Source organism: Xiphophorus couchianus, chromosome 20, assembly GCF_001444195.1.
Source record: "Xiphophorus couchianus chromosome 20, X_couchianus-1.0, whole genome shotgun sequence".
Taxonomy (NCBI): Eukaryota; Metazoa; Chordata; class Actinopteri; order Cyprinodontiformes; family Poeciliidae; genus Xiphophorus; species Xiphophorus couchianus.
This window is the reverse complement of record NC_040247.1, coordinates 10,663,595-10,685,917: the sequence shown is the minus strand read 5'-3', so window position 1 is coordinate 10,685,917 and position 22,323 is coordinate 10,663,595. Positions and strand designations below refer to the sequence as shown.

At 39.4% G+C, this 22,323-nt stretch overlaps 1 protein-coding gene across 4 annotated transcripts in view; it reads right to left on the bottom strand.

Moving 5' to 3' along the window:
- Positions 1 to 221: 221 nt before the first annotated feature.
- Positions 222 to 22,323, bottom strand: part of gli1 (GLI family zinc finger 1) — a 56,575-nt gene continuing 34,473 nt past the window's right edge. The window contains exons 2-13 of one of the 4 annotated variants that reach the window (XM_028003155.1): positions 13,925 to 14,034; positions 11,577 to 11,815; positions 10,308 to 10,409; positions 10,014 to 10,212; positions 9,505 to 9,673; positions 9,248 to 9,358; positions 8,910 to 9,053; positions 7,726 to 7,875; positions 7,193 to 7,357; positions 6,814 to 7,056; positions 6,384 to 6,690; positions 222 to 5,664 (exon numbers count right to left, since the gene is read on the bottom strand). In XM_028003155.1, coding sequence (XP_027858956.1) covers positions 3,104 to 5,664; positions 6,384 to 6,690; positions 6,814 to 7,056; positions 7,193 to 7,357; positions 7,726 to 7,875; positions 8,910 to 9,053; positions 9,248 to 9,358; positions 9,505 to 9,673; positions 10,014 to 10,212; positions 10,308 to 10,409; positions 11,577 to 11,815; positions 13,925 to 13,995 — 4,461 coding nt within the window. In that variant the 5' untranslated portion in view covers positions 13,996 to 14,034 and the 3' untranslated portion in view covers positions 222 to 3,103. The remainder of the gene's footprint in view (positions 5,665 to 6,383; positions 6,691 to 6,813; positions 7,057 to 7,192; positions 7,358 to 7,725; positions 7,876 to 8,909; positions 9,054 to 9,247; positions 9,359 to 9,504; positions 9,674 to 10,013; positions 10,213 to 10,307; positions 10,410 to 11,576; positions 11,816 to 13,924; positions 14,035 to 22,323) is intronic. The other 3 variants (XM_028003157.1, XM_028003156.1, XM_028003158.1) reach the window with 3 other exon arrangements.

Sequence of the window (22,323 nt, the reverse complement as noted above, 5' to 3'; positions counted from 1 at the left end):
TATGTGAACTGTACAAATATAGTTAAAATTATAGTAATGAACTGCAATAAGTTAAAGAATCAGAAGTCATTACTTACACATTTAAGATAATATGATGTCAATAATGTGATTTCCTTTGGCCGTCTATAAACCACTTTGCAATCAGTTCTTGTCACTTTTATTACAACACACCAGACACATCAAACTTTCTTGATTTTAAGAATTTGACAAAAAAAATTGGCACCCATATCAAACTGCAGGTTTATTTATGAACTGGTAAAATATAGCACATATGTATAAAAATGTAGAAAATTGTACAGAAAATAAAACACTTCACTTTATTCTATTAGTTTTTGCTACTAAAATAGCTTTGTTTTGCTAAAGGTGATAATCTTTTGCCAGCAAAATAAGTCAGAATGAAGGATAACAGTTACAAAAAAGAAAACAAAAAACAAATCACCCCCACACGCACGCACGCCCACACACACACACACACGCCCACACACGCCGGGCAACAATCATAAGGTTCATTAATATAAAAAGATTTTGTACAAAACATATACATTCTACATGACAGCACTAACAATTAATGTTCATGTACTTTGGGGTAGTGTTAGTGTTGAGCTTTAATACTCTATTTGTGCATCTTTTCCTCTGTTACCTTGAATCTTTGGTACGATGTGCACTTATTCCAAACTGAGGAAATATTAATTGGTGCTAAGGCTGAAGTGACAATACTGTGATCTGCTGAATAGTCATGCTTTATGAAATACTTTAGTGTGGCCCCAGCAAACTTAAAAGGCTCAGAGCTTTGACCTAATCATAAACTATATGAAGTCTGTATAGTCATGTAAATGAGGTTGGCGTGAGTCACTGAAAGACACAGGGATATTTTCCAAACAGTGCTGTAATCAGTGCAAAACCACTTTACTAAAAAGAGCTGCTGCTTTCTTCCTGGGATACAGCTCAACTATTAAAGTACCAGTACCTCTCTGTATCTGATAAACACTTTACTACAGTGATAGCAGAATTAGCCTTTTTGTGAATTAGTTATGTAGAATGTAACTCTTTGGGATTAGAGCCAAAGTGCAGTAGGTTGTCCTATGAATGTACCTCAGTTTCTAAAATATAGGAAACAATTACACATTAACTCAATTTCCTCAGTTACTATCACCCTCAGCTGAGTCCTGTGTGAGCTGGTGGTTAGATTATTGTACAGAAAATGCAGTCTGTTTAAACATACATGCTGCCATATATAAATCGCTGTTATTGCTGGCCACATTTACTAGAAACACTGAAAAGGATGTGTCAAAAGTTCCAAAATATATGCATCTTTTATTGCAGTAGCAAAATGTCATCCTGAAAAAATACATTATTTACATGCTTTAAAATAAATGTAATGGAGCCTTATTTTGTATATATTTATATTAAAAGTTTACTTGGGAGGCCAGGAACTTTTATTCAGTAATTAGACTGTTTAACTTCAAAAGTGTCAGAAAGCCTTAAGTGGAAGACATCCTGAACTGATTGAAATGCCAGATTATTTTTGGTATTTCAATCAATAGTAAATTTTGACGCAAAAAGTGACTATTTCTGTGAGTCAACCTTGGCTCCAAACCACAATAAGACAGCATAGAAAATCATGGTTTTGCCCTCTCTGCTCTCTAAAAACCTGTCACCTTCTGCTGTCTTAGCAGGGCAAGGAAGATCCTCTCAAATGTTTCACACCTGAGTCAGAAGATACATAAACACAAGTTTTTATCCATAAACAATGAGTAAGACACCTAAATCTAGTCTAGAGAAATCAATTTAATCTGTGCAGTATTAGTGTTGATTTCCATAGCAACACAGTCTAATGTCATTTTTTCTTTATGTCTCTTGTATCTTACTATTTACTCTTCCTATTCATTGCATTTATGCAATAATGAGAAAGTTGTCGATCAGTTTCATTGTATATATTTAAAATAATAAAAAATAAAGCCTTCATAAATGTACTCAAATTCATTTTTGACATTTCAATGTGAGATTAAGACACTGCAATAAAAGATTCATTCATTTTAAAGCTTTTATGACCGTCAATAAGGATGCCAGTAAACATAAATGTACTAATTGAGCTTTTCTCACATTCTGTACCTCAGAAGTGGTAGGCACATTCTGTTATAAAGACACCTGATAAAAAAAGTAGCTGCTTTAGAAACACTTAAAGTAAACAAGTGGAGTGCAAACTCTGTCTGGAAAGGCAAGTCAAACATACATGTAGTGTGAACATTGAAGAGTCAAAACAAGTCCTGAGTGTCAGTGTGTAGGGATAGGTGTAAGGGTTACAATGCATGCGGCTGCTTTGCAATGGTGCATATGTAGGAATACTGATATGTTGCTGGTATAGATTGTGTTGATACTGAAAAGGAAGAAATCAAGAGTAACACAGAAGATTTACAAGGCCAGAGAAACATTTCTCAATCACTAAAAGCATAGCTTTCTTGTCTCTTCAAACAAACAAAAAATACTAACCCCTGAACATTGAGCTTCAAGCAAACTATCAAGCAAACTATCAAAAGACAACCTTTCAATGTCTCATTGTCGTATACACATTTTGTATATATATATATATATTTATAAAACATATTTACATAAATCCTTCTTTGCTCCACTGTTGCCAAAGCCCTTTTCGATTGCTAAAAACTGTTCAGCATCCTATGATCAAATCAAAAAACAGTTTTGACTTACACTAAGGCACAGAAAAACCGTACCAAGGCAGCAGGGGAAAAATTACAAATGGGGAAAAGTCGGCACCTTTGGTTTTAAGGTTTTTGATGGTGGTTTGCATATTTTTTTAAACGTGATTAGACTGTATTAGTAGTTTTGCCTCAACTTGCACCCAAAACCTATTAGAATACATTATCAAATCTTTTTACATGAGTCTCCAGTAAGTTATTATTGCTGGTTTTAGTACTATTGATCCATTTTATGAACAGTTATACTTTACAGTCTTTCTGGTCTGGCTAAACCTTCAGTCAAAATCCCTCAAAGTGACAGAATCTGATTTTGAAAAACAAAAACAAGGCCCAGGTGAGTATTTATTGCTTTTCTATAGCTAATGTATACTAAGCCCCCCTAGAGTCCTCTAAGACAGAGTGTTCAGGTACTTATTTTCCCCAGCCAGTGAGGTAAGCATGGATGTCATATCACCCACAGCCATGTTGGACAGGCCAGTGCCTGGAGTCAGGCTGACGGATGTTTGTGGGGTGGTGAGGCGTGAAGAAGCCTGGGAGGATGATCCTGGAAGACCTTGAAGAGGATTGTTGACTGGACTAAATGAGGAAGAATCAGCTTCATCGATGATGGAAGTAAAGTCAATGCGAGCATTCTCCAAGTCCAGGTTTTCTAAGGCATTCGAGATGGGACTAGACTCTGGATAGGGAGCCATAGGGGCAGACTTGGTGTCACCTGCTGGGTCCAGGTTTGGTGGTCCCATATTGGTCGGCTGGTTAAGGCAAGGTCCATTCTGGGGGTCCCTGTGTTTTTCCATATTCATATTTATCTGACCTGTATAGTACATGTTGTTGTTGTTGTTGGAGGGAGAAAACATTTCATTTTGAGGGTGCTGTGGATGCTGGACAGGTGGAAGTCGCACCCCTCGTCTGGGGCTGGAAGTGGAGTGTACAGGGCTCAGGTGGGGGGAACCGCCAAGGTAACCCCCTCCTACCTGTGGCAGACTATTCTGGCGGCTGAGAGGCTTGCGTCCTTGAGGCGGCCTCGGCACAACCATTTCCTGATTGTAGCATGTACCCTGGAGACCTGTCAGGTGCTGATCTTTAGGTGTAACTGAGGTGGACCCTCGGCTGTGGCCAGCAGGGCTCATTACCAGATTATGTTCAGGGTAAGAGGGATACATCTGGTTGGGATACAGGTTTTGATTCTGGTGCTCTGGGCTGTGTTGCATCATTGCTGCTTGAGCATTCAAACCCATGTTGTCAGAAAGAGAAGTTGGTTTTATTCCACTCTGCTGCTCTTGCTCTTGTTGTTGCTCCCACATGAGTGCTTGCTGAGACTGCACATAATTCCTCACCATCATCTCTTTCACCTGCATCATTGGGGTTTCTGACCTTTGGCCTTCTGACAGCGCAGAACCGGCACAGCCCAAACTTAAGCCACCTCCACTGGGGTACGAACCTGGGTTCTGCCCTTGAAAATCACAGCTTGGGTGGCCAGAGTTTCTCATCAACACTTGAACACTCTGTTGGGGGTAAGTCTGTGTTTGCTGCAGGAGGATACGTTGCTGTTGGAGCTTCGCACTCTGACAGGCATCTCCACCACCCATACCAGGGTGAAACTGTTGCTCGGGCTTGATGAAAGGTTTGTGAGTGCCATCAGAATTATTGTAGAGGGCTGTCTGATTGTTGAAGTGAGCTTGTGTTTGTTGAGGCTGCAAACTGGAATCTGAGAACCGCACCGATTGCTGGTTCTGAATTGCATGGCTTGAAGTTTGGATTTGGTTGTGGTTGTCATTCCAAGGACCCCCACTGTCACTGCCCTGACCTATGCCTGGGTAATGTGGACCGGAAGGACTCAGCTGGCAAGTGCTCATGCCATACTCAGCCTGTTGGAGAAGAGTATTTGACATCCCATCTGGCTGTGTAGGTCTTGCTTGACTTAATGGATTCCCACTTGCTCTGGATATGACTTCTCCTCCGTGTCCCTGGTAATGCCGCTGTATGTAAGCGGGATCCGGGCAGCCCAGAGAGTCATGGCTCGGGGACAGCTGGTTTGGAAGTGGACCTCCACCTCCCATTGTCTGATTCTGTTGCTGGAAACTCATAAAGTTTCTCTCTACAGGGGTCATCATCATGGAACGATCTCTGGGATCAACAGTGTTGAGATGGGGCTCCATACCCATGGCTTCCATCATTACATTTTCTGTGATGCTAGGTGGACGTGGGGAGTACATGTGGCGGGAAAGACCTGTGTCAGAGCTACGAAGTTGTAGTGCATTTCTGCGGCCCATCATGGCCACATTATTGAGGCTGTTAAAGCGTTTGGGTAGAGCTTGTGGGTCTGCTACTGATCGAACCGGATCACTGGCCCGCCTGGTGTTGTTGCCTGGAGCCTGGTGAGGGTAGATAACTCCAGTACCGTATTCTGTGTTGGCACTGTGCCGCCGAGGACCTCCTTGCTGGAGGAAAGGAGGTAAAGGCTGCCCTTGGTACTCACTCAAAGGCCCCCCCCTTCTTACTGGTGTACCAGACTGCTCCATGTTAGGTAAAGGAGTGGGTGGAGGTCCGCCAGTGGCTGCAGCATATTTGGCCTTCAGGCTGTAGTGCTGAGCAGGTGTTAAGTTGGGGAGACCTGGTAACCCTCCACCTCCGGGACATGGAGCTCCTCTACGATAGGTTTCAGGTGAAAGAGGGTCTCCCCCAGCTTGTTCTGGACTCAGGAGGTGACAGCCGCCCCCTGCTGTCCCTCCTATTTGTGAGACATCACTGGAGCGTCTACTAGATAGGTAAGGGGATGCCATAGAGGAGCGACGGCTCACTGTGTATGCTGAGCTCAGGCTGCTTGTACCACTTCCTCTCCTGTCATTAGTAGAGTTTGCTATATTTCCAGCTCCGAGCTCGTGGTTGGACAGCTCCATTACTCGTCGATTAAGTGGAGAAGGTGCACACATTCCCATGTTGTCCCCTGAACCTAGAAAGAAAAATTAAGGATAACATTACTTAAGCATCTTCCACTGTGCCTGGCAATGTATTCAAGTAACATTTTTGCATTTTCATAAACCCATGCTTGTAGGGGATTTTTGTCAGAATAAAAAAAAAAGTATGGCATACACCTGTTGCTTTTTGCTGCAATGTCAGCTGTGAGTCTTTTGAGGTATTTCTCTACCAGCTTTGCAGATTAAGAGGATGACTTAATTTTTGCCAAATAGCAATGTTCAATCAAAATAGATGGAGATCATCTGTAAACACAAACTATTGTCTTGCGCCAGATTCTGAAATAGATCATTTCTAGATTGAAAACAATAAATTTGCAGGTATGAGGGCATGTTTCGAGTAATTTCCCAGCTGAAAGATTACCTACTTCTGTAAGACACTTGCAGTGCTTTCAGCATTTTTATGAAGTATTGGTCAGTATTTACCTTTGCTCATCTTCCAATCAACTCTGAGCATTAGGAATAAATGAGATATAGGGATAAAGACGAGTGAATTCAACTCAATGCCACACTTTCTGTAAAATCTTTTTATCTGTAAAATCTTTTGAAAACTTTGTACCATTTTCCTTCCACTTCACAATTATGTACAATTTTGTGTTGCCCTATTACACAAAATCTTGACAAAATACATTGAGTTCTGTGTATGTTCTGTGACAAAAAAATAAAAAGGCTCAAAATGTTTCTTTCCAGCATGTACCAGAAATGGCAGGAAGCTTGTTACTGGCACAGCGGCCAGGAGGAGTCGGCCTTCGAATTTGCTTTAGCTTGTCAATCTTCAGGTTCTCCAGCCGCTTCAGAGCCTGCGCAGACATTCCCATTGTTCCTGGCTCCCCTCCTCCACCACTTCCTCCACCTGCAACTCCATCCTCTAAAGCTGTGAGATCATCCAAGCTTCCTGCTGCATTTAGGTTCATTTCCACTCCACTGTCATTGTTATTGGTGCTCCCCAGTGGAGAACGTTCGCTGCTGCAAGACGACTGAGCACCAGGACTTGGCTGGGACTTCTGAAAGACAAATGAAGAGATAGAAAGTTTCATTGAATTTTCTAAGAATAAGTAAGCAAATATGTCTTGATTTTACTTTCTTGCTGTTCTCTACAGCAGCCTTCAATAATGTTTGTCACTGACCAGGGCAGTCTCGGGTGCCAACAATTTGCAGTCTTCCCTGCATGTCTCCTCCTTTTCGAGGAGCAGCTCCGATGTTTGGCCTCCAGAGGTCAGAGCTGAGCCAGGGGGTCGCGGGCCTGTGTCTCCACGATGCTTCTTGGTGATATGGGCTTCAGGGCCATGTACTGTCTTCACGTGCTTACGCAAAGAGCTTGGATCTGTGTATCGCTTAGTGCAACCAGGGATCTTACAAACATATGGTTTCTGTAAGACACACAAAAAAAAAACACATACAAATTCTTATACAGTAAATAATGGGAGAGTTTTACCAATAAAGCTAAATTGATTAGCTGTCAGTTAGTCATTCAGTTTCGCTCTTTAAACTTGTCTGTCTTAGTACCTCATTGGAGTGAGTTCGGTTCTGGTGCTTGGCCCGGTCTGAAGCGTTGGAGAAGGCTTTATTGCACCCTTCATGTTCGCATACATATGGTTTCTCCCCGGTGTGAGAGCGCAAATGGGTCTTCAAATTCTCCAGGCGAGAGTAGGCTTTATTACAGCCTTCAAACTATAACAAAAAACATTCAGAACAGTTTATCATGACAGTCGGGTAACATTAAAAATAGTCAAATAAATAATGCATATCTAATGCTTTTATTCAAATATCTGGTGCTCCACAGTAATATACTTGTTGAATTAAAGTGACCCTCAAAAGCTTTTCATCAATATATCTTAATAATACTTGTGGCTGATAAGTATTATCAGCCACAAGTATTATTACTTGTAAGTCTTTGCAGTCTTACAGTCTGCAAAGTCTAAAGATTATAAAGGTGAGAAATTAAATCGCTTTCCTTCTAAGCTACACAAGGACATTCATTTAGCTGCATTTTAACTTTAGATCAGGAAATGGAAAACAAAGAGTTCAAAGTTCCTTACAGTGCACTTGTGCGGCTTCTCTCCTGTGTGTCTGCGCATGTGAACCACGAGCATATACTGAGCTTTAAAAGGCCGCTGCTCTCGAGAACACTCCTGCCAATGACAGACAAATTCCTTCTTCTCTCCGTGGATGTGCTCATTGTTTATGTGCTAAAAGATGACAAGACATAAAAAATAGAATGAGTGTAAATGACTGAAGCTCCAAAGAGTTTCTCACTTGTTTCAATAGAAAATGCTTTGATTTATTTTGTTTAATAGTTTATACTTTTGTAGTTTTATTTTAGTCATTTTGTAATGTTTTACCTTACCACTTATCAGCACAGTTTCCGCCATTATTTTTTTTTCATAATAAGTGCAATTTGCATTTTGTCACAAGATATATTTAGCATTTGCAATTTTACAAAGGTGCTCTGGTTGGATGAGTACAATTTTTAAAAACTTTTTAGCAAACAACCAAGACGCTATGTTTAGCAAAATGCAACCACTGCACATTAAGCTGAATAGACCATCCTCATGGTGAAACATGGTAGTGGAAGCGTCATGCTGTTGATGGGGTCTTTTCTCAGCATGGACCAGGAAGTGGATCAGAGTTAATAGGAACATGGATGAAACTAAATACAGGACAATACTGAAAGAAAACATCACAAAATTAAATCATGGGCGATCCATCCAAACTGAGCTTTTCTGTGAAGAATGTAAAAAAATATCCATCTTCAGATGTACAAAGCAGTTAGAGACACACTTAAAAAAAAATAAATTGAGGCGTGCTGTGGTGGCGCAGGGGGTTAGCATGCCCCACGTTTGGAGGCCTTAGTCCTCGACGAGGACGTCGCGGGTTCGACTCCCAGTCCCGACGACCTTTACTGCATGTCTTCCCCCCTCTCCTCACCCTCCTTCCTGTCTGCCTACTGTACAAAAAATACGAGCCACTAGCGCCGCAAAAACTCTTCGGAGATAAAAAAAAAGAAAAAAAAAAGTTGTAATTAGATCTAAAAGCTATTCCAAATACACTCCACACTTCTAGATTTTATTTACATAACATCCTGGAAACCATGTATCATTTGTTTCTGCATCATGATATTCACCACTTTGGTGACAGATAAAATCCAGTGAAGTTTCTAATTGTATCAAAAAGTTACAGTTGGTTTTACTCCAACTGATTGATGACGTGTAAAATGTCTCACATGTACAAGTTGGTCTTGTGTGTCAAACTCCTTGTTGCAGCTCTCCCAGCGACAGTTGGTCTCATAGATGGCCTCCGGCTCTGGCTTCCCGTCCTCCTTGTCCAAGTCGTCTCTACCATCCAGCAAGCCCATCAGATGATCCTGCTAAAGCATTTTTGTAGAAATGAAATCTCATTTAGATCAGGTTTACTCCAAATGCCAAACTGGTCTTGTCTTACAGTTCAGATTTAATCTGCTGCAGATAAAACAAAAGTTGGAATATGGTTTTCTGTCAAATATGAAATGATCATACCTGGAAAATATCAGATGTAAATATCACAAAAAGGACATGACTTCACCTGAGTGCCGGTGGAGGAAGGACTGGCTACATCTCCCTCTGACCTTTCCTCCAGGTTCTTTACATTCATGCCGTCCATCACGCCTACCAGACCTGGCTCTGTTTTCAGCTGCTAAACAATACATACAACATTGTTTTCTTCGGTTCGTTTACACACATCAGATTCCTGTGTGAAATGTATGCTTTTCACTGCATCATAAGCAGAACCTGCTGATCTACTGTCAAAGCTTTGTGATGTTGGGTTGAAAGCCATCTTACATGTCCATGCTTAGGTGGAACGAGGAGTCGGGGATTGTGGGGCGGTAAACGGGAAGCTTGGCACGGACCTGGTGTGTGAACACCCAGAGGTGTGCCACCGTTTCCTCCGTATATCGACCCTTGCTGTCTGGAGTGGCAGTTAATGTTGCTGGAATAATTCAGAGATGGGCTGAGGAGAAAAATATACCACATTACCACTCAAAGAGAAACAAAATTAGAACTAAATTGTTAACATTTAAAGAACATAACCAGAACATGTTGCTAAGCTTTAAATTAACAACAGTGTTTATGAATGTAAAAGTATAAAGCACAAACACAATCTAGGTGTCACATCAACAATGGCAAGCATTTCTAAATGATTTATCATTGTCCCATTCTTTATTTCACTAATAAACAATATATTTGAAAAATTTCTATGTAACCGGGTTAGCTTTTGTTCCATCAATAATTCATCAGGCTACAAACATTAATGGTTGAGGTAGTAAACTCAGAAAAATGTTGAATTATACCTCATGGCGCTCACAGACAGATGACCATAGGAGCTGGCTCCATTGGGGTTACAGCGAGAGTTAACGAAGGCCACGAGCGAGTTGGGCGAGGTCCGAATGACGGTCTGCAGGTCTACACTGGCATCAGACAGAGGTGAGATGGACAGGGCTCTCTTTTTACTCAGCTTCAACATAGAGCGAGGTGTGGAGAACCTTGAGCCTAGAGGGGACAGAAGAAAAAAAAGGATCAGTCTTCACCTTAAGTAGAACGTTTGTGACAGGAATACGTTCAGTTTAAGCAGCTGCTTTTCCCACCGTCACCAGAGCCGATCTGCTCAGAGCTGGGCTGAAGCTGACAGAAGTTGGGATGTGACGACATCATGTTATTCTGGTTGCAGTAGGGGGCGCTATTGCTACCTGTAGGATTTGAGAGAGAAAAGTTAGAAGTTCTCATGCAAACAGTTTCAAAGAAACATAATCAAGTCATTAAATAAGATTAAGTAAGATTATTTATAAATATACAAAAGTAAACTGAACTGAAATTTAATTATCTGAAAAACTAAACTGAAAAAGGCTCAACTGGTGACAATTAAGATGATTTTAGTCAGTTTGTACTCTTGACGCTAAAAATGCAGTTTCCAAAACTGGAATTCATTTATTCATGTGAGTTTCTAAGTCTAGATAAAAACAAAAAAACTGTTAAACAAGCCAATGTATTTAAATAAATGATAGATATTTAATAGCATTCTTTAAAGTGGTGCATCAGAATTTGTTGTAGGAGTTTATTTGACAAGTTGAACCCCAGACATTTACTGTGCATGGCATATGTTCATTTAAAAGACACATTGGAACCTTTAATCACTAAAATTAAGTGCTGCATGTCCAATTTTTGAATTATATCTAGAGAATTGCTAAATCTCTGGTTTATTTTTGCATAAATAAACCTTCAATCTACATCATTGTGTTGCTTTAAATACAAAGTACAGAGAGAGATTCATAAGAAAGTCTTTCATCAAACAGTGAGACTTTTAAGTTGTTTATCTGCCTTATAATTCTCATCACTGTGTATTTATGCAGGATAAACTTAAATCCTCCTACACTCTTGTTGGTCACAGTTATAACTCTTATAAACTTTTAAAATATTGTTTTAACTGTGAATATGGAAGAGGAATAGTTAAGTGAGTAGCTATTTTGTTTTAGCTATTTTCTAAGATATGTTTTGAGGAAACAGGCCTTTGTGTCACATCATGCTCCAGAAAGTAATAGATTACATATTAAAAGATCTCTAGCTCAACTTTTAAAACTGAAGTATGAATTCAGAAAGGCTACAGTTACATTTGTTTTGTGATTATGATAAAAATAAATATTTCTTAAAAAAATATTTCCCTGATAAATCAAATGTGATGTTTCAAGTCCAATACTTTAGGAGGGGCCTGCATCGTAATAAAGCTGTCCAACTGCAAACCTTTCATCATTCCTCTTGTGGAAATCTGTGGAGTTTAAGTTTCAGTCTCTCAGGTATCTTTAAGTCCTAATCAATAGCAGCTGTGAGGTTAAGGGGATGAAAAAGATACTGTGGCTCACCCTCTGTAGGAGGCATGCCCCTGTGGCCCATCATATTGTGCAGTGGAAGGGCCTGAGGAGGCCTCATGTATTGATCCAAGCAGTGGCTGTTTCCCTGAACCGGACCTGATCCAGATCCATGAGCCATACTGGGAGTCATGGGATTGTACATAGTGTGGCAGTCCTGGGGAGGGCCGTCGAGGTGCAGGACTCGGAGGGGAGACACATCACTGTAGGGAGACTGGTCCGATGGCACAATGCTGCGGATAACAGAAAGGCCAGAATTATGAGCGGTATGTATGAGGAAAGAAATTTTCAAATGCTTCATGGTGATATTTTTTCTCCTTCATACAAACAGGATTTGATACAAACTGAGACAAATAACTGAATAATAAAAATACATAGAATAAAAACAAACAAACCGATTTAAAATTAACCAAAATAAAGCTGCATTTCTAAAAGGAAATTGTATATTATGACTGAACATGCACCAATAAGACTTTAGTGGCAAATACCAACTTCCAGTTTGTTTTGAGAGCTGATCTGCTGAATCAGAATTTTGTTTCCCATTTTCTTACTTAATCTACAAAACCAACAAAAATCATCTGAAAAAACTACTTTAATTCAACATTTAACTGTGGCAAACCCACATCCTAGTCAATTAGAATATCATTGGAAAGTTACTTTATTTTGTTATTTTAATTCAAAAAAGCAAACACACATATTGTTTCATCAAAACAGAGAGATATATTTTAATAACACAGATCATCAGAGGGAATGAATGCAACATAATCATTACATAAACAAATTGCTTTTATTCAGAAATATTATATTTTTGCCACATTTTGTCCTACATCATCACAAATGAGGGAAAGCTACTAAATGTTATCTCTATACAAGCTGACTGTTCACAGATTGCTGTAAACAATAACACAGCTTTGAGAGAAGTCTAAAGCAATGCATCACCTCTGAAATAATTGGACTCCAATATCCAAGTTCTCTAAGAGCCTTTTAAATTATGCTGTCCTGATAGTTGATGCAATGCTTCGCACCCACCACTAGATGTTGCATCTCTCTAATCTTGGTCTAAACCATGGAAATTTACTAATCTGGGTTTTCCCCCACAGAAGAAGAAAGAGTAAGCCTTGGAACTTTCCAGCGGCTCCCATAAATTTCAATGGATGCTGTGACGCTCAAAATCGGTCTCTGCCTATTTTCTTCCATCTCTCATATTCTTTCACTCCTCAGGATCGTCCTCTGCTCCTCCACCGTCCTTTCAGTTCTTCCATTCTTTCTCAACGTGTATTCCACACAAGAGCTTAATCTGTCCTCTCTAATCCACTGTGCCCCCCCCCCCCCCCAATTCTCATCTTTTCCTTCTTTTCTCTTCCACCATTCATCCCTTCAGTTGTACTTTTCGGTTTCTCCATCTCCCCCCCTCATTCCTTTCTGTCTTGTTCCATCTTCCCTTCCCCTACCCCTAACCCCTCTGTTCCTCCCTCTCTATATATCTCTCTCTTTCCTGCCCAGCCACCTTTCTCTCCAACTCTCCCTGCTTCTCCCTCTCTCTGGGTAACCTGAGTGGGGCGCGAGGCAGTCATGCAGAGCGCAGCGGGGCCTGGTCAGCCTGTAATTAGCAGCTGTCAGAGAGAGGCCGAGTCCACCCGCAACCTGGGTGGCATGAGTGAGGGAGGGAGCGAGGGTGGATAGCAGAGGAACATAGAGCAGGGAGTGAGTGGCTGAGCTAGTGCTGTCTGTTACACTACTGACTATTCTAAATTATTGGCACAAAGCTCCAGATCTGGTTAAAGTGCTCATTCATCGTACAATTTGACTGGGGTAAAGTGGATTTATTGGACATATGAAGGACCAGTGCTCAGCCGAATATGGGAGGGTTTGAAAATGATGAAAGGGTGACACAAGGATGCATTCAGACTGTTCACACCTTAGAGATGATTTTGAGTGAAAATCTCAGCTTCCAAAATACTTTTCCGTCTAAATTTCGGAAACATATCAATTTTGGTAGAAATCCCCTTTCTACCTAATTCCGATGCGTGGTTAAAAACCATTTAGTAGCCTGTATGCAACAAACCAACTAAAGATTGCATTAGATTACTGATATCTGCTACGTGAATCAAAACATGGAAGGTCTAAATATTTTTCTTCATATCATATCACCTTACAGATGTGCTCATACATCTGTAATGAAGACATCTTTCTAGTGTGCATTGCTAACTGAGCCATGTTGAGGTATGTTAGATAATAATTAATAGAGTATGAACCCATGAACACATGAGGATTTGCATACATGATCATGAAAACAAAAAATATGACTTGCAAAGTTTCTGTGAGCAGTTCTGCTGTCTTACCCTCTGGAGGGCTGGCTGGGTGAGGTCTCATAGTAATACAGCCCCTGATGTGGCTGCATGTCCACTGGCATTGGAGCTCAGAGACCGACTGCTCCCCTTACAGCCTGGACCTGCAACGCAGACACAAGGACAAGGTTAGACAGAGGAGAGGAAACATAAACAAACCCAACCCAAGCAAACAAAACTAAACTCCACCAGAAAGAATAGGCCAAATACACACAATTGTGGTTGGAAAAAAAAAAAAAAACATACGTAGGATGTTAATAACAGACTAAACCAAACCAAGAAAAACAGTTTAAGGAGAAAATAAACTCCGCAGAGCTTGAGTCATGCTTATTTTAAACAGTTAGTTTAAAATACTAAGCCCATCACTCATGTGTAAGTCACAAAGAGAAATTTAGACGGAAAAGGTTTCAAAGCTTATAAATCATAAACAAAAGCATACAGAACTTGAGCAATAAGTTAAACTTTAGCAGCTTTAGAAAATTGAGTGAGGCAAAATTAAACAGTTTGTTCTCTCTGCATTTGATACATCCTTGTTATGACCAAAGGGTGATAATACACAATTTGTAAGTGAACAATTGGTAAAATTAATAAAAGTATTGAGTATAATTAATTTTTGCTGAATAAACAAGCTGACAAAAACTGTAGGTGAATAAATAAATGATATGAAATCATCTTACAAAAGCTATTGTTATTCAAGAAATTGACTGGTAGTTTGAATCAGCCCATTTTCACGTAAAAATTGTAGCTTTTTCAAATCAGTTTGCTGTTACTAGCATAGACACTGTCACTGTAACAAGGTAGCCTTTCGCGGTTGGATTTTACAGTGAGGATGAAGCTTTGAGGCAGAGTCAGGTGGAAAACAGCAGTGGTTTATTCTTCACACAGAATCAACAACACTTCACAGGTGAAACTGCAGTCTTAAATAGTCCCAGCTGTGACGGATCAAACCACCTTTAATTCACAGGGAAATCTCAATTCATCAATATCCACTTATTTAATTAAAATACCTTTTACTAAATACAAACATTTCCATTTACTTTTTATAAATATTTTATGTTTTATCATTACACCATATGAAACCCCACAAAACCCATAAACAATTCCTCCCCCCCCACACTTTTCAATGGCCTCTCCCAGAGACTATATTTGGTGTCTGGACCCCTGGTGTAGTATTTGTCCAAACACCCTGGAGAGGACACAGAAAAGACAGGTGAGTCACTCTACATTAGCACTCCACACCTAACAGATTATGCACAACACATTTGCTGAGTTTTACCCACCAGTAGCTCATTGCTCTGAGTAACAATTATCCTCCCTCCACAGGCAACCACCTCACTCGTCAATGAGGAGCAGCTGTGCAGAGCCCAGAACAAAAGGCTACATGCTAATCTCTAAAAATACTCAATAAATACAATTAAAACTCCTTGTGTGCAAATTGTTATTGATGTGCAAATCTATGCTTAAAGTGCAGTGCTAAATAAAGTGCTTGTTAATAAAGTGCAAAAAATACTTTAAAAAATGCTATACAGTGATTTCAGTAAAATGTCCCAATAATGAAGATCTCTTCATTACAGTCACTAACTGAGGAACAGTTAACACTAACTTCATTCAGTGTCAGTGAGACGCTAAAGACAAGAGTCAGAAAGACAACAGAAATGAACAAAGATTTTTAATACACATTCAGACTGCAAAAGAACGAAAGACTTTAAGCAAATCAGAAAATATTCGCAACGTCTTAGAAATCTTGCATTTAAAAAATGTTTACATTCACTCAAACACACAAATACTGATTTCTTCATGTTTATTGGCCTAAATGATAATAAAACTAAGACTAGCTTAAAATAAAAGAAAAATGCTGTTTTACAGTAGCTATGTGGTAACTCTCACATACAGCATGCCAATTCTAATATAAATAAGATGTATTCTGCAACATCTACAGAATATTGTACAAATAAAGATTCTTAATAAAATCAAGAAAATTACAAACAACCCTGTGCATCCTTTTTATGAGACTGTTATACAACAAAAGAATGTTTTCAGTCAGAAACTTATTCAGAATAGCTGTAGCCCCGACTGCTACGCTAGATTTTTCCTGCTGGCAGACATAAGCATCTACAACAACTCAAACTGAAGAAAATGTAATCCCATGGGGATTAATAAAGTAGTTTTGAATTTAATTGAACATTACTGCAAACAAGATGATAAAAAAATTCTTTATTTTAAATAAATGTACTGTATTTTTCACTCTTGTGTCATTATGTTACCAGTTTGCTCAGAGACAGTTATAAAGATTATTTGAAAGCCTGTGACAACAAATATTGAACAATATCTAGCTTTTCTAAATACAGTTCAAAGCTTCAAACATGTGTTTAGCATTTAAAACCTTAAAAGGACAAAAAACTGAATATGCTTGCAATAGAAACTGAGGAAGCGACCAGAACAACACAGGCTTTTGTGTGAGCCCAATATTGAGAGGGAATCTTTCAGCAGGATTGTATGTGTAAGGTAATTCTAGCCATGAGACCTCTGGAACAAAGACCTGCTCATTACATCCAACCACATCAGGGTAGCCACTAATAGCAGCAGTGTGTGTGTTTAAAAAGTAATTAGAACCAAATAAGATTTAAAAAAGGAGAGAGCCAAAAAAAAGGAGGAAAAAAATTGATTTTTATATGTGCCACATCAGAAGTCTCACCTTTTAGGTGGGATGTGAAAACAAAATATTACACCGCTTCAGTTTTAGTGAAATGGGTCCCAACCTAAAATGGGAGAGCTCCTGTCTAATGCAGATTAAAGCTGTATAGTTAGAGTCTTTATGTGGCAGCACAAGTGTTAAAAGGGCAGCAGGGACCTATTTACGCCCAACAAGTCACCAAGGGGGAGATTTGGTGCAAAAGTTAGCAAGTGTCTAATCACATGTGCGGTCTGAGACTGATTGAGCACATTCAGCACAGCCTTTGGATGGGTGCATGATAATTATCCTGCACCCATCCAAGATCTCTATTTAGCTCTCTAAATAGAGATCTTGCCGAGCACCTCAGCTGTCCAGAACTAATAAATACCATGATGGGGAGACCCCCAGCCCTAAACGTGCACACACTCACACACACCCCAACAGTCACAGCTGTTCGTCTCGACAGGGGGCCGCATAATGATCCAGTGGCCACCAAGCCTACAGGGGATGTGCAAGAAAGAGTGTGTGTGGCAGAGACGTGAACCACTTTATTCTGCGTAAACCCAGTAGCAAATGTGTGTGAGGAGAGAGAGCATTAGCAAATGTATATAGGGGTGTGTCTGAGTGTGTGTGGTGGATAAACGGTGGTAGATCTGCATAGTGTATGAGCCAACCTGCAAAGAAGCAAGGTGAAATTTTTATATGCCTAACCCTATTTCCCCTGATGAGTGAAGTATAAAAAAGTGTGAACATGTTACTGTTATTCAGCTTCATGCACACACTCAACAGATTGTTCTGTAATTAATTTAACATAACATGTTCTTTTGAGCAGAAAACATTTGCAAAATGAAAAAGCTCAAAGTCTGAGAAGCTCTCACTTTTCCGGTACTGCTAGTAAAAGAGGAAGAAAAAGATCTGGCAGAAATATTGAAAGTTTCTGTCATAACTTTAGAACCTTGTGAGAACCTTCAGATTTATTTTATTGTATATTTTTTTCTTGTATCTGCATTTGCTGAAAATTTAATTATAATGTTGTGTAAAAGTTTACTATGCAGTGTTTTAAAGTAATCTTGATTTTATAGTAGACTTTCTGTGGGACTTCTGCAGTTTTTAAGTAGATTTTGGCTGCTTCTTCACTAGTTGTGCATAATGCACAAATAGACAAATAGAGAATCAAGCAACATGTTTTGGGATTAAAAATAATTAATAAAGCTGAGCTAGTGCCACTGGGTAATCACCTGGTTGGCAAAATAATCTCATTTCACATCTTAAAACCTTTTTTGTTATTTTCCCAGATTCACTTAAAGGAATTGTGAACATGTTTTATGTGACACATCAAGCCATTGAGTTTAAATATTATTTAAGCTTGAAAACAATATTTTTCTGAAAATGATCAAGTCAAAGAGTTAAAATGAGTAAAAAGGCAATAAACTACAGAAAGTGTAAAGGTTGGTTGATCACCACCACAAAAGATGACAAGAAAGTCTGACTCCTTGGAAACTATAAGGAAAAGATGGATGACTCAAGAGTCTTGTATATTTTAGTATGCACCGATGAATGAATTTACGCACCATGCTGACACAGGTGTCGTAGTGCTGTGCTACCATATTTTGTGAGAAACTCTGTGGGAGTTGGCTCTCTGTGGTGCTGCATTTGAGAGAGATTGGGAAGCAGCATATTAAAAAAAAAAACCAAGGCCCATAAATCAGGCAGCTGACCAAACAAGTTCTCTCTACTGTGGCATCACAGAAAGCTGGGCAGAAACCAAGAAGCTGCGGATGAGGACAGGATGTCCAGCCACCGTCTACACCCAAAAACCTCCTCATTCAAACCCTGCACTAAACCTGAAACATCCCAGACCAGAGCAGGACACACAGATACAGAATGTATAAAATAGGAACAGACTAAATCATTTCTAAACTTTTTTTAATGTATAATGTGACATTTATGCTAGCAATTCATTTAAAAAAAACAAGCCTTTAAAGAATTACCTTAGATGAGCACATTTTAAAACCAATTATTTATTGAAATATATTCTGTCTTAACTTCAGCATCTATTCTTCTGTGTTAGGAGTTTATCAATTTCCCACATTACAGCTCTCATCCTTTAAAATATTTTATAGTGGAATAAATTGAAGGTGGTTACTTATAGAGAAACCCTGATTTTGGTATTGCCCAATAAATCTCAGCAGCAGCATACATTGGCTATTAATCAACAAATGCCAAAAACCAAATGCACACACAACACAGATTTTCATTTTTCCAAAAATTCACACAAACCAACAGAAGACTTTGTTCCAAGCTTTTTATTAGAATGCAGGCAATATACCACTGCTCTTACAGAAAAAAAGTTTGACTTTAAAACCAGTAAAACCAACTTTTCCACTACCAACTGTAAATAGAAGTTTCACTGTTCCAACTTCACTTCTTAGACATGTCAGTGATGTAACACTGCATGAATTTCCCCCAAACCACCCAGCCCAAAAACGACAAATAGCTGAAAACTTACTGTGCTGCTTGAGGTGAATTTTTTTTAGTATGAATGCAGGTGCATTACACAACCACTGACCCCAAGTTACAAATTGGCATAAAGAGCATTATTATCATTATGTCTGTATCTCTCACTGAGCTCCATGCAAATCTGTGAGTCAGTCGTGCCAATCAGAGGATGAAAATTGAAGATTTTTTGTTAGCTAGTGGATCTCATCACTCAGATTCAATGTATTCACACCCTATTCATTTGTACATTTCTTACCAATGCAACCATGGCCTTAAATGTATATCATTTGGATAGAAAAACACAAAGTAGTGCAATTGTGAAATGAAAAAATATTGCATTTCTCTTCAGCCTGCCTGAGTCAATACTCTTTTGCCAGCTTTACTCATTAACAGAAATGTTTTTTTTTTTTTTTTCAATTCTTTGCAAAATAACTGATCTGTAAGATTTTTAACATTGATTTTTAGGTCTTGTCACATTATTCTCAATCAGAATTAGTTCTTCATTTTGACTGGAAGAGAAATGAAGAACTAACAAATTCTAACAAATTAGTATTCTCTGACCTAAAATATGGCATTGTAGCCCTCACTTAATGTGCAGCGTTGTTTTCCTGCTGGAAGTCTGAATTGTTTTGCAGACTCCAACAGCTTTTCCTTCATTTTGCTCTGTATTTTCCTCCATCTAACTATGAATAAACTCATGATGCTGCCACCACCATGTTTTAATGTCAGGATGGTGTGTTTAGGGTATCATTAATTTTTGCCCCAGACAGTGTTTTTTCTTATAGCATAAACAGTTGAATTTAGGTTTATATCTCATTTGCCACATGTTTGCTGCATCCTGTGAAATATTTGTAACAAACCAGAAAAGTGGTTTTCTTCAGCTGAATTTATGCGCTTATTAATGATAAACAGTTAAAGTCTATTTACCAGTTCGATAACTTCTGGACAGAAAGGCGAAAACACTGAAGTCTGAAATGAACAGGCTCAATAAATGTGTATAAAATTATCATAACTTATAGTGTTAGTGAGAGGGAATCCCATTTACAGCAAATTTTTATTATATTATTTCTGGATCAGAAACAATTGTTTTAGTGAAGAAAAGAAACAAAAAGAATAATATATAGAAATACTGTTTCTCCTCTATGTAATCTCTACATCCTCTATTATGCTACGGCAGCTGGAAGCAAATCAGCATCCTTTGGTTTACTAACTTAAAAATAAAGAGCAGTACCTGTTTAATTTAACTGATTGTTAGACTTTACCACAAATGGTCGATAGTGCCTCAGCAGATTGAGTTCTCAGGTGATAGTTTGTGTTTGTGTAACACAAAGAGAAACTTTGTTTGGGCTTGCCCTGCTGGACCATTTGTGACATTCTCATAAAGTGCGGGTCCTCCTACCTCTGGGGAAGTCTCCAGAGAGGACAGACATTTTCACAGGTCACTGGTCGTGTCAGACAAAAGGTCTGATGTGGCTCTACGCTCCTCTTTTCTTGGGTGTAACTCGAAACTGGGGCTCCCACTCTCCTTGATATAAAAAAGCACCATATAGTGAAAATGCTCTTTACTCTTTACCTCATATCGTTTCAAATCTCAGAACTAAATGTGTGTGTCCTGTGAATGATATATTACTTTGTCAGCCTTTACATATACCAGAAAGATGAAATAAATCTGGACTAACATCTCTGCAGCTGCCTGCATGCTTTGTAAACACCCATCCCAAAGTATTTTACTCCTTCTACCCCCTCCCTCCCTTTTCGTCCCCTAGTTCTGCCTTTTCCACTGCTCTGTATCTCTGAACTATCTCCTTCTCCCTCGTCTCCCCCCGCTGCCTCCACCCTCTCCCTCATTCCCTCTCTGCTCATTCCTGCGCGCTCGCCCCTCCCCCTTCTGGAGGAGCAGCAGCAGTCGAGGTGGGTGTTCTCGGGCTGTTATGACTTGAGAGACGATAATGGCAGCTATAATGTAGCCAGCCGTTCCTGATGTGGCCGGGTTTGTGGGGGATTCTGTTGTGTTAGCGCTGGAGACGGAGCATTGGAGGGAGGAAGAAGGGGGTGAGAAGGCGGGGCTCGGGCCCTCGGCCAACCGTGGTTCAGATTCCACCTCGTTTTTAGCCCCCCTCCTCTCACACTAAACTTTTCTGGCCCTGTTGTTTTCCTTTAGTGGTAAACTTTGTTTTTAAGTTCTGCCTTTGTTTTTGTAACCCCCACTCGCCTCTTTTTCTTGTCTTTCTCCCCTGCTCACCCTTCCCTGTGTTTTTTACCCCCTTTTTTACCCAGACTGAGTGAATTCCTCACAGCTGCTATAATGTGATGGGGCCAATGGTGTGACCACTGAAAGGCCACAGGGATGGAGACATCACTGTACTGTACAATAAGCTGTACTCACTGACTTGCTGCAAGGAAGATTAATGTCATATCCAATTATGAACAGCAGTTATGAGGTTTAATACCAAGTGTAAGGCAGATATTCTGAAAAAAAAAAATGCTGGCCATTCAGTACACATCACAATTCTGGTAAAAATCTGTAAAAGGCTGAAAATATTATTTTTCCATTATTGCAGCAGCAAAATCTTACCCTGACAATTAAAAAAAATTAAAACAATTCCATTGTGTACTCTATCAATTTCCCCAGGCGCTTTAAATAAGAAACGGACCCACAACATCACAGATTCTCCAACACACTTAACAATGGGCATGAGATGCTTTTCTACATATCAGATTCATCCGGAGAGTTTGTTGCTGAAAACTCAATGTTGAACTTATTTGACTAAAACCCATGATTCCAGTTAAAGTCTCGGTAAAGCTTAGCAAACCCCAGATGTTTGTATTTGTGACTGTAGGAAAGAAAAAAATCTTTTTCTGGTATTTCTCTCAAGCACTATGGCATTTAGATAAAGTCTATTGATTGTTGTGGAGACTTGGTGAACCCACAATTTGTTTTTCTGTTTTTAATTGTGATTCCATTATTTCTCTTCTTTTTGTGTTTTCCTTTTAAGTACTTTAAATTACCTTGGGCTTTTAGTTTGTGGGTCACAATCTAAAATGAGTCAGTACTCCAAAACTCTTTATTCAATCGGAAAGTTACTGTTTATTAAAATTGCTGTAAGATTCAGTCTTCAAAAACCTCTACTGCTTCATTACTTTTTGTCAACACCATAATCCCCGTTTGAATCACCACAGCATCTGCCGTCTAATTTCTCTGCAGAGAAAGTCTGGGCAG